Source organism: Chrysemys picta, chromosome 3 (assembly GCF_011386835.1).
Source record: "Chrysemys picta bellii isolate R12L10 chromosome 3, ASM1138683v2, whole genome shotgun sequence".
Taxonomy (NCBI): Eukaryota; Metazoa; Chordata; order Testudines; family Emydidae; genus Chrysemys; species Chrysemys picta.
The window spans coordinates 6,039,196-6,052,006 of record NC_088793.1 but is presented as its reverse complement, the minus strand read 5'-3'; the positions used below and the strand labels follow the sequence as shown (position 1 = coordinate 6,052,006).

General features: G+C 48.4%; 1 protein-coding gene across 1 annotated transcript in view; it reads left to right on the top strand.

Annotated features, from left to right (window-relative positions):
• The window catches only part of SCARA5 (scavenger receptor class A member 5), a 152,515-nt gene that overhangs the window by 110,526 nt on the left and 29,178 nt on the right, over positions 1 to 12,811 (top strand). The window contains exon 7 of the mRNA XM_005284098.4: positions 10,186 to 10,233. Coding sequence (XP_005284155.2) covers positions 10,186 to 10,233 — 48 coding nt within the window. The remainder of the gene's footprint in view (positions 1 to 10,185; positions 10,234 to 12,811) is intronic.

Genomic DNA, 12,811 nt, shown 5'->3' with positions numbered 1-12,811 from the left:
TTTATACTTAATAAAATCACTTTTGTTTATTAATAACCCAGAATGAGTAAGTAATACCTGGGGGAGCAAACAGCTGTGCATATCTCTCTACCAGTGTTATAGAGGCCGGACAATTTATGAGTTTACCCTGTATAAGCTTTATACAGAGTTAAATGGATCTATTTGGAGTTTGGATCTCACTGGGAGTTGGGTGTCTGGGTGCTAGAGACAGGAGTACTTCTTAAGCTGTTTTCAGTTTAAGTCTTCAGCTTTTGGGGGACGTGGTTCAGACTTGGGTCTGTGTTTGCAGCAGGCTAGCATGTCTGGCTCAATAAGACAGGGTACTGAAGTCCCAAGCTGGCAGGGAAAACAGGCTCAGAGGTAGTCTCAGCATATCAGGTGGCAGTCCCAAGGGGGTCTCTGTGACCCAACCCATCATACCTGGGCAACAGCAGGAGCACGCCCAGCAGGGCTGAGCAGGTGTGGCCTCCTCAGCCAATAGGGTGGGGTTAACCCCTTCCAGACCAGGGTGGGGCAAGCGTGCCCTGTTACACAGCACCACTGCCACCTTGGCAGAAAAAGGACACAACTCAGCTGTCATGATATCCAGGAGATTATTGCCGAGGCTGCTGGACACAGACAGACCCTGTGGTTCTCTCTGGATCTCTAGCTCCAAGGCCTGTGCTGTTTAGGTGTCAGCACACAAGGGTCGGTCAGTCACGGAATGGATGACTATATGCCAGTCACCCGTGTACTTCGGTGGAAGATCCATGAACTTTAACAGCTAGATGAGCTAACAGAGACAGGAGGGGAAATCAGAGGTAAGAGGCTACACTCTCTGTTCTCTGACGGAGCTGTCTCGGAGGGGGAGAAGGGTAGATAAGCCTTCCAGGAAGCCGAGGAAATGAAAGGCTGTTTATGGGGAGATGCCAAGGCAAGCAAAGAAGGCCAAGACAAATTCTAAAATAAGCAAGCGAATCGAAGCGCATGGAGCACAAAGCGTTTGCCCTGGCCCCGCAGGACGTGGCTGAGATGGAGCAGCCGGGGAAGGGGACCATGGAAGAGATCTATGTCCAGTGTCTCATGGATGCAGCGGCTGGTGCTCCTGTTCCTGGGCTAGACGGCCACAGGTTCAGTTTCCAATCTAGCGATGGGGCATAGCGCCATGGAGACCTCCCCCGTGTTCCTTCCTTGGAGCAGCAAACAAGATTTGGAGGGGGGAGACCTTCAGCTGGTAGGAACTGGCATTGAAGTACATTTGCATCAGCTGAGATCTGGCTCAAAAAGCTGCTCCCATTAGCAAGAGGTGACGCTTAAACCTAAAGGCAACTACAAAGAGCCTGCATGCTGCATCTAAGGACAGCTATCCCAACATCCTCCCCTTCCCAGCAGAAGGTGGGGCTTCCCTAAGCACCGCCTACCCTGTTCTGATCCCTGCTCCACCCCATGCTGGGAACGTGAGGGGTAATTGGTTCATCTCCAGGAAGCTCTGGAGAGAGAGAAGGGGTTAAGAAGAAGAGGAATGGTCCATACAGCACCTGGGCCATATCTGCAGGGAGATGGTGGAGACGGTTCCCAGGATCTGCTCAGTCCTTCACCCGTGTGAAGGGGTAGGAGGGGGAGGGATAGCTCAGTGGTTTGAGCATTGGTCTGCTAAACCCAGGGTTCTGAGTTCAATCCTTGAGGGGGCTACTTAGGGATCTGGGGCAAAATCAGTACTTGGTCCTGCTAGTGAAGGTAGGGGGTTGGACTTGATGACTTTTCAAGGTCCCTTCCAGTTCTGAGATAGGTATATCTCTATATTAATATGAATTAGATGCACTGGGCAGCATTGACCTGCCCTGAAGCTGTATTGGAGGCAAATGAGTTACGCTGAGGGGGAATGTGGCCCTTTGAAGCTCCTTGTCTTAGCAGTTCGGGTGCTAGACCTAGGTTTACACCCCTGCTAAGCTACAGCCTTCTTGTTCAACCCTGGGCAAAGCACTGAGGGTAAAATGGCCCAAAATGCCTCTGTCCGACTGAAAGTTTACCCATAGTCTCTCTGGCCCCGGTCCCCAAAGGTATCAAGATACCTAACTCCTGTTTGTTTATCTGGGAATTAGGTGCTTTAAATACCTTTTGAGAAGCGAAGACTCTGTGCCTCAGTTTCCCTTATGTGTTAAATGGGGATAATCCTAGAAATGTAGGGCTGGAAGAGACCTCAAGAGGTCACCAAGTCCCAGCCCCTGTGCAGAGACAGGACCAGCTAAATACTGACCTCCTTTCTAAAACGCTTTGAGATCTACCGATGAAAAAGCTACACAACAGCTTGTTGTTATTATTGTTATTTATTGCCATAGAAAGATACAGTTTACTGTCTAGCTGGGCGTGCGGCGGGTGGCCTTTGAAGTGAGCCTTAATTACAAATTTCCCCTCTGCTTTGCGCAGACGTTACAGATGCCCTGGAGCTGTGTCTCAGAGCTGACATTTGCCCTGGTCTCCTTGGCCTACATTATTATTATTTATTCGCATTGCCTTCATTATTTGTAGCAACTAGTGGTTCCAGTCAGGAACCAGCGCCCCATTGCGCTAGGCACTGTACGTACATGAAATAAACAAACAGTCCCTGCCTCAAAGAGCTGACAGGCTGAACATGTGATGAGAGACAATGGGGCAGGGATAGGGGTAGCAGCAAACTGAGTTTGGTTTAAGAAGTACCCATCCGCAGTTCACCCAGGGCCTGATCCAAAGCCTATTGAAGTCGATGGAAATCTTTCCATCAACTTGACTGGGTTTTTGATCGGGGCCCAGCTGACAGTATTGTGTGTGCTGTGTGCCTGATTACGCCTCCTTCCACCCCAGAGGTAACTGCATTTTGATGGCACTGTATGTATTTGTACTCGGTTAGAGTTTTGCCCAGGTAAGGGCTAAGTGAAAACTGAGTGACTCAGGAGTTAGGCCTAAATCTATCAAGTGCTTGGGATAAAAGGTGCTATATACATTTAAGAGGCTGTTCTTGAAAGAACCAAATATACAGAAGAATCACTTCTCTCACGACTGAAATGCTGCCACCTCCGGGGTGGAACATAGCAGCTGTTTAACAATGCACAACAACAGTACACTTCACCCTGTGTTTAAATGCAGCCACCTCTGGGGTGGAACATAGCGGCTGTTTAACAATGCACAACAACAGTACACTTCACCCTGTGTTTAAATGCAGCCACCTCTGGGGTGGAACTTAGTGGCTGTTTAACAATGCACAACAACAGTACACTTCACCCTGTGTTTAAATGCAGCCACCTCTGGGGTGGAACATTGCAACCTTTTTAACAGTGCACAGCCATACTCCCAAGCAATTTAGAGAAGAGAGAGAAGATTACTAAATCCACTTGAAACTTCAGGGGGAGTTGAAGGAGTGTAAGTAACTCAACCTCCTTGTGGCTCAATTTCTGCCACAATTAATCCTCCCAACACTCCTATGATTATGAATTGGGGATTAATTCATGAATGAATTAATTCATTCATTCATTAAGCAGGTAGTGTTTGAACAGCTCACTGAAACCGGACAGTTCTGTGTAAATGCCAAGCACTATTACTATTTTCTGGAGTGATTGGTAATAGCTGAATTGTAGTACGTTAAAAAAAGGCTTATTAGGTTATTTTATCCATCCTCCCAATGCAGAATTTCCCCCTGGACCTTATAGTGTCTCATTTTAAATTCCCCGGCCAAATGGGGCTCCGACCTTTCCACTGACTTTCTCCTTCCCACTTTGGAATAGATCTGCCTGTTAGACAACATTTCCGGAGATGCAGCTTGGGTTTTCCTTTACTCATTGTCACCTCATTGCTTCCAGTTCCATATCCTCAAATTAATCCAAACAGTCTTCTCCCTCCTTGGCATTTTACCCTTCAAATACTTGCAGTCAGTTAGCAGCACCTCCTGTAGCTGTTATGTGGCTAACCTCTTGCCTTGCATCGCTGCGCGCTGTTAAACAGTTGCTGGGTTTCTTCTCAGAGGTGGCTTCCTGTCACTGGAGGAGGGGCATCTACACCAGCCCTAGTTAGAGAATGGAAAGTATTTTACATGGAAAAATTAGAAAGAAACAAAAAAATAAACTTTTTTTTTTTAAGTTTTCTCAAAAATAAATCAGGTTTTTTGACCAAAATCTGGACATTTTGAAGGAAATGACAATTGTGTGAATACAAAGGCTGGGTTCTGTCAAGAAATAAGGTTTAAATCAGCATACACAGTAAGCATGTGAAGGCCTGGGGGATCATTTGGGATAGGAGGTGCTGTAGAAAGGGGCGGTCACGCTGGGCTAAGAGAGAGGGCATCCTGTGGATGGTGTCCGTTCTAATGGATTTGCTGTAACCCAGTCAGAGCCCTGGGTTATTCAGGCAAATAAGCTTTGAGTGGACTTCGTAATCCCTCTCCCCCACAAGCCTGAAATGTGAAGGGGGCAGAGACGTGGGACGATGGAGAATCAGTCGGTGGTTACGGGTCTATAACCAGACTCCCAGTACCATGCATTGCACAATGTATAGCAGCATCTCTGACCTCTCTCCTGCTGTTCTCTGTTCTGCACTCATCTGCTTTTCATCAGCAGAGCGGGCTCTGGGCAGGTTTCTTCCATTGGACACAGCTGAGGCAGCCCTTGGGAGCAATCGTCTTCCCAAAGCCTCCAAGCTAAAGGGCAAAAATTTCCTTCATGGATTTTTTTTCATTGCAACTCATGTGTGTTGTTTGTTGTTACCACGCGGAGACCAAATAGAAGGACGTGTCAAAGCCGGGCCTGGATATCGCTCGCAGCATGGGCTTTGAAGGGCTCGGGCCCGGGGGCAGCTTGCGGATGGTTCGTGGAGAGTACCAGCAATCATGGCGGTGCCCTTTCGTTCCTCTTCTCGCTTCCCTTCCGGTGACCCGCCAACAGGTACGGGAGGGCGGAGAAGCAAAGGGTTTTAATAGGGGACTGCGATCCAGTCTCTGGGTGTCATGTGTACGCGCCTAGAGCAATAAACGCGTGCATTTTAAAGGCATCTCGGATAGGGCAGGGTTCTGTCCTGCAAGTTCCACTCAGGACGTAGTCCATAGGCAGCAGCATCGACTGAGGAAGGAGCAGCCCATGCTCCGTGACAGTTCTGGAATGGCCATACATTGCGTATGATGCAGTGTAGCTGGTTGGTTTGAGCCAGTACATGGAACAGATGGGAATGTATAGGAAGATGGGTACTACCATTCTCCATCTAGGCCTCTCTCCTGCCTCTGATAGTAGCAACACCAGATGCTTCAGCGGGACGCTATGCACACAAGCCTCACGCACACCATTAGTAACAGCTGTGTTTATGTAACCAGTGTTGTGACACTCTTGTCTGAGCCGATTACAACACCGCAGATCGGTTGTGTGCACCTGGCATCATTCCTTCACCACGCAGCCATGTGTCATCTGTGTTCGTGGGTCCCCACCCACCACCCCTTCTAACCACGTTTGTTTCAGAGCATGCTGGGAAAACTCTGGGCAGCTATCCCATAGTGCCTCAGGAGTGGCCTGGGGGACATGCCTAGAGAGGAATGTCCTAATGCACAGAGAGAAGAAAAAACAACCAGTCCATTTACACAAGCACAGTGAAGGGGTTCGCACAGCATATAGCAGTGTGAGGACACGATTGCTGGAGGACAACCACGTGCAATCCAAACCGCTGACAGAGATGACACACTGTTCATTATCACGGTTACTAACCCTATATCAACCAGGCTGTGTCAGGACACAGCACTATGTTTAAAGCCAACCTGGTTACAGAGTAGAGGCCTTAATTCACCAGGAGCATGACTAGGGCTGGTCAAAAATTTTCCACCGAGATACTTTTTTTTTAACAAGAAAATGGGGGTTTGACTAACCCACGTTTTTTGTGAGACGTGCCTGCTCTCCATGGAACATCTCAATATTTGGTCAAAAAGGCAAATGCCCAAAAACCTGAAATATTTCAATTCAAAATCGTGCTGCTGCACCTCATGGGAGTTGTAGTTCAGATGCCTTATGCTCACACTCTCTTCTGTGAAAAACAACGAGGAGTCCAGTGGCACCTTAAAGACTAACAGATTTATTTGGGCATAAACTTTCGTGGATAAAAAACCCACTTCTTCAGATGGATGGAGTGCAAATTACAGGTACAGGCATAAATACACTGACACATGAAGAGAAGGGAGTTACCTTACAGGTGGAGAACCAATGTTGACAGGGCCAGTTCAGTCAGGGTGGATGTGATCCACTCGCAATAACTGATGAGGAGGTGTCAGTACCAAGAGAGGGAAAATTGCTTTTGTAGTGAGCCAGCCACTCCCAGTCCCTATTCAAGCCCAAATTATTGGTGTTAAATTTGCAAATGAATTGTAGCTCTGCAGTTTCTCTTTGAAGTCTGTTTTTGAAGTTTTTTTGTTGAAGGATGGCTACTTTTAAATCTGTTACTGAGTGTCCAGGGAGATTGAAGTGTTCTCCTACTGGCTTTTGTATGTTACCATTCCTGATGTCTGATATGTGTCTATTTATTCTTTTACGTAGAGACTGTCCGGTTTGGCCAATGTACATGGCAGAGGGGCATTGCTGGCACATCATGGCATATATCACATTGGTAGATGTGCAAGTGAATGAGCCCCTGATGATGTGGCTCATGTGGTTGGGTCCTCTGATGGTGTCGCTAGAGTAGATATGTGAACAGAGAAGGCAACAGGGTTTGCTACAGGGATTGGTTCCTGGGTTAGTGTTTCTGTGGTGTGATGTGTAGTTGCTGGTGAGTATTTGCTTCAGGTTGGGGGGCTGTCTGTAAGCGAGGACTAGCCTGCCTCCCAAGGTCTGTGAGAGTGAGGGATCGTTTTCCAGGATGGGTTGTAGATCATTGATGATGTGCTGGAGAGGTTTTATCTGGGGGCTGTACGTGATGGCCAGTGGTGTTCTGCTATTTTCCTTGTTGGGCCTGTCCTGTAGTAGGTGACTTCTGGGTACCCGTCTCGCTCTGTGGGCCGGGCTTTCTGGCTGGACTACATCTCCCATGATGCATTGCCTCCCCTTGTGAAGAAAAAGTCATTTTAGTTTTTTCAAATTTTCTCAGAAATAACATCTGTTTTCCAACCAACGGTAATCATGACCCTTAGATCTGGGGAGGGCAGATATTTCTATTAGTCAGTCAGGCAGTCTGGAAACCCAGCTTAGTAGATCAGCTTGGGTCAGAGTGGGAAGGAGGAACTGAAATCTTTGTCAGCACTTTTAGATTCAACAGCAAAATTCAGATTTTCCCAGCTCACCTCATCTTGGTTTTTGATCCTTCTGTCCCCAAAATGTCCATAAACTTCCTCACTGCCCAGATTAACCTCTCTCTTCGCCCACTTCCCGACTTGTCTCACCTAACTGCTGGGTACGGCAGGGGAGCGTATGTACAGATAAAACAAACATCTGCAGCGTACATATCCCACATCTGCAGCTAGGATCCAAACCCCATATTCTCCATCACCCGGTGGCGCACCAGTCCCGTTCCTCTGAGTAGGACAACAGGGTCTCGCTAAGGTTTAGATTTCTCTTGCGCACTGCGTGGCTGTTCAGAGCCAGCTTCCAAGCTCTCGCTACTCTGCAGGGCCAGGCCGGCCAACCCAGGGGAAAGGGACCCTACGTGAGTTTTAGAACAGTACCTTCCCCTATAAACTTGGGGCTCAGATTGCGGAGGATTCAAACCGGACCTCTTTAATTATATTGTTGGGTTTCTGTGAGTTACAGCTTTCCTCTTGCCCCGCTCACCACACCTTGACTTCCACAGAGCTCTACACGGCTGTGCACAAGGGAAACCAGCACACTAGCCCGCAGCGACAAAACCTTGCGTTGCTCTTCAGGAAGAGTTAGGAGCAGCAAAACAAGGGGAAAATGGGGTCCTCCATTTAGGGATGCAGAACCGCACCATCCACTCAGAGAACACAAAACCAACAAGGAGTCCAGTGGTGCCACCGGACTGCTTGTTGTTTTTGTGGATACAGACTAACACGGCTACCCCCTGATCAGAGAACACAAGCCGCCAAAGAATCAGCTCCTGGCCAGAAATAGGAAATAACCCTCTCTTGCCCCCTTTGTATTTATATCGCCCCCCAGCAGCTTCATGCAGGTGTGTGACAGAGCAAACTGCCACAGGGTGGGAGAAAAAACCCAGCCCAGCGGCTGGCTCCAGTTATCCAATCCTCTCCCAGGCTGCTAGAAGGGGCGGGGCCTGGGCCTATATAAACCAGACTCATCTCATCCAGTGGTTCTCTAGCCTGGGAAATGTCCCAAAATCTGGGAATTTTTGAGTCAAATGTTTTGAATGAAAATTCCCAATTTCCCAAGTTGAAACATTTTACTCACAAATTCCCAGGTTTGGGGACATTCCCCAGGATATAGAAGCACTGTAAAAAAAACTTTATCGGGGAATTTTTCACCAGATTTGGGAAATTTTTAGCGCTAGGTTGGGAAGAGTTGGCATCACGATATAGAAGCACTGATCTCATCCTAGAGAGGGGGCAACGCTGCAGGAGGCTGAAGAAAGGGCCCTGGGGAAAAGCAGAAAGGGACCGGATCTTGGAGGAGAAGGAGAGGCAGTCACCTTGGGGGAAAAGGTTCTAAGTTTGGAGAAAGTTGGCCACAGGCGAGGGCTTGCTTTCCCAGGAAACACTGGACTTGCCTGGGAGATCAGAGAACGTATGGGGAAATGTTGCTAAGGACTCTTCCGTTGCTGATGATAACTAAATACTGACACCCCCTTTTATAAGCACTCCTGTGCTCTCTCTGGCTTCCTTTCTCCCCAGTTTTCCCGAGGTGGTTAAATCACACCAGGGAGTGAGTAGCTGGGTATTGTCATGTTCTCCAAGGGAAAGGGATGATCATTTGCAGCAGCAGCAGCCATCTGGTTATAGGGTGATGATGAAAACTGCCGTTCACTGGTAAGAAGAATGCTCTTAATCAGGAGGGAGTGGCTGAGGCATCTAAGCTACAGTGCCTAAGGTCTCTAGAGCTACAGGTTGCCATCTCGGCATGGCCAACTCAGCCCTTCATCCAAGGTAACGGAGTCCCTTGCTGTTTACTGGGTCAGATCCGGAAAGGTTTTGCGCTCCTGCTGCTTTGCACAGTCTTTGGTCCAGTGTAGGCTCATTCAGAGGCAAGCAGCCACTTTTTCCTAACATGGGGCCCAAGGTCCTCCTTTGGCATGCCCAGGTACTGCCCGTGGGCCTGTAGATTGAGTCTTTGTATGTGCAGATGGGAACGGAGGTGTCTAGAGACCCATTTGTCTGTGCAAATGGATTGGTCGTAACGGCACTCACAAAAAGAGGAGTCTGAGTGTAGGCAGACCTTGGGCAAACCCCCGCCCATGCCAAGGACTAGCACAACGCTGTCTGCCAGTGATGGGATTTAAACTCCGAGGGGAGGCTAGTGAGAGTCAAGTGATGCCCAGGGCTCAGGCTGCATCCGGGTGAATTTCACCTTTATCAAGGTTCTGCCCCAACAAGCCCACAGCCTATTTTGTAAGAATCCGGGATTGCCTCAGTGTCCTAGGGCAACATTTCCACTCCCAGAGCTGTTGGGCGGTGCCGGGGCTGCTGTTTGCCCGTAACTGAAATGTTCCTTGGGAGGAAAGGTGCTACATTACTCCTCCCGGACCCAGTTTCGAGAGTGGCTCAGACTGTGTGCTCCAGAGGAAGGTGTACGTGCTGCTCCGACATTTAATACCGTGTCCCAGGGAGAAATCTCTTCCTCAGCTCAGCTGGCAATCGGTTTCGGACCTCCTCATATCTTATGCTGTCATTTGTATCCTCAGATATTGTTCTTCTCCATATAAATGTCAAATCCTTTTTAATCTTAGTAACCTATTTGCTTCCATCGTATCCTGCAGTGGTGATTTCCACGGGTTATTTGTAAGTATATATGTGTGTGTGTGTGTGTGTGTGTGTGTGTGTGTGTGTGTGTGTGCGCGTGTGTGTATGTGAAATGAAAGAAATAAAGCACTGGGTTTTATCCATTTGGCATTGGTTGCCAAACAGGAAACAGCTCGTGAAATTAACACGTCCTGAATGTTCTCTTCCCCCAAAGTTTTCTGGCTTTATCTCCATTTGGTTCCTGAGCCAGAGATATTTTAGCAGATCTGAAGTTTATCCACTTTCTTGCACTGTGATGCATTTAGTCCGTCACCACCTGATACGATCTTTCTCTCATTTCTCAGGTGATCGAGGCCAGAAAGGAGAGAAGGGAGACAGAGGTGGCGAAACAGGTAAGCGGCTGCTATTGTGAGTGGTAATTGCCGTTGCACGTCTCCCAAGGAGGTGCTGTAGGCCCTGCTGTTGGCCTATTGTAGATACTGCAATGGGGTACAGGGCGTGAGGAATTGCTTCTTTATTCTCCCCCAACATGTAAGTGACTAGTCTGTGCCCTGAAGAATTTGATGGGATTCCCACTTTGTGTCCCTTGTAGCTGTTCTGACCAGATGTTCTGGTCATCACATGATTGACTCCTCCTTAACAATATTCTGCCGTTCTCTCTGGAGCTGCCCTGTGTGTAACACTGACGTTTATACGCGGCCTGTGTTTATCCCTCTCTGTTGGGCTTCTTCAGTGTTCTCCTTCCATATCCCTCCAGGTTGCATCCGAAGAAGTGAGGTTTTAACTCACGAAAGCTTATGCCCAAATAAATCTGTTAGTCTTTAAGGTGCCACCAGACTCCTTGTTGTTCCTCCAGGTTAGTGTCCATTCCAGCTCTGCCCCCTCCGCTCTGAGGAGACTGTGTCTGCACCTGTGAAATGCTCCTCAGGCTTGGGTGTGCCTGAGACTCAGGGCTCTTGGGTAGCCTGCGAAATCAAGCTGCGTGATCAGAGAGGCTTTAAGGCAAAGGTTATCCTTAAGAGCAGTTCTCTTGAACCTTCTGTGCACTAAGGGCTTGCCTACGTAAACAATTAAGCTGTGGCAAGCTGGTGTGTGAATCTAGCCTGTAACTAGTGTTAACCGTTTGTCAGAGCACTTTGAAGCGGGATGAGCTCAGACCACATTAACGAACGGTTCACGCGCGTCAGCAGGGCGCACACGGACAATTTAGTCTGCGGCAGGCTGGTGCTGGATTGAGTCACGCCCCAGGGTGCCGCGGTCTAATGGCTCATATGGACAAAGATCTAAAAGAATTTGGACCTGTGACGCTCCACTGACGCAGCTCCACTGGTGGTAGCAGGGGCGGAGTCTGCCCTTTGCCACTGTGGAGTCAAAGCCTCTTCGGGCTGTTAAGGAAGCTAAGTAGTTGTGAGGTGAGAGAAAAAGATTTAGCTGGGGTTGGTCCTGCTTTGAGCAGGGGGTTGGACTAGATACCTCCTGAGGTCTCTTCCAACCCTGATATTCTATGATTCTACTGTCATGGATCAGGAAGGACCTGAGATGGAGAACAAAAAGTAGGAGCAAATCATCCATCTTCATCATGGCCAGAGGTTAACGGCGGGTACCACAAGGCTCTGTACGAGGACCAGTGTTTACTAGTAATCTGGAAAAAGGGGAGGATAAAGTGGCAAGATCTGCAGGTGACACACAATGAACTGGGTTTGACTCATTGAGTCTACAAGACTATGAGGTCACGTCTACCTTACAACGACCCAGCTGCAGTTGTGCCACCACGGTGCCGGAGCATGGACATTTCCTACATCGATGGAAGACGTTTTTCCATTCTGTGGGCAATCCACCTCTCCGAGAGGCGGTAGGTAGGACACCTCAGTGTGTCTACATTGGGGATTGTCTCCCTAACTACATTGCCCAAGCGTGACATTTTTCACAGTCCCGAGTGATGGAGCTAGGTTGATCTAGTTTTTATATGTAGACCAGGCTCCATGCCAGCTGAAATTCAGTACTGACAAATGCCACGGCACTGCACCTCGGAAGACATAATTCGGAGGGGGGATATGATTGCTCTCTTTAAATATATCAGAGGGATAAATACCAGGGAGGGAGAGGAATTATTTCAGCTCAGTACTAATGTGGACACGAGAACAAATGGATATAAACTGTCCGTCGGGTAGTTTAGGCTTGAAATTAGACGAAAGTTTCTAACCATCAGAGCGGTGAAGTTTTGGAACAGCCGTCCGAGGGAAACAGTGGCTTTAAGATTAAGCTTGATAAATTTATGGAGGGGATGGTTTGATGGGATAAAGTGATTTTAGTCAATAGGTCAATAACGTGCCACCGCTGGTAATTAGTAACAATGGTCAATGATGGGATATTAAAAGTTACTACAGAGAACTTTTTCCAGAGGGTCTGGCTAGAGAATCTTGCCCGCATGCTCGGGGTTCAGCTGATCGCCATATTTGGGGTCGGGAAGGAATTTTCCTCCGGGGTAGATTGGCAGAGGCCCTGGAGGTTTTTCGCCTTCCTCCGCAGCATGGGGCAGGGGTCGCTTGCTGGAGGATTCTCTGCGACTTGAAGTCTTTAAATCATGATTTGGGGACTTCAACAGCTGAGTCAAGGGAGAGAATTCTTCCAGGAGTGGGTGGGTCAGCTTTTGTGGCCCGCATCATGCGGGAGGTCAGACTAGACGATCATAATGGTCCCTTCTGACCTTAAAGTCTATGAGTCTCTGAGTGCTGGTACGCAGTGCTGAGTCCTCCAACATGGAGGAGATGAATTCTGCGTGCCTGGGGACTGAGGCGGGAGGTAGACATATTTATCACCATACACATAGCCTTTATTCCACTGCCCAGCAGCTCTTATTAATATCCAGGTATTGGATATTGGACTCTCCAGAGCAAACCCTTCCAGTGCTGTGAAACAAAACATGTCCAGGCTGATTCCGCTGCAGCCAAGGCTCTTGGCAGGAGAGGG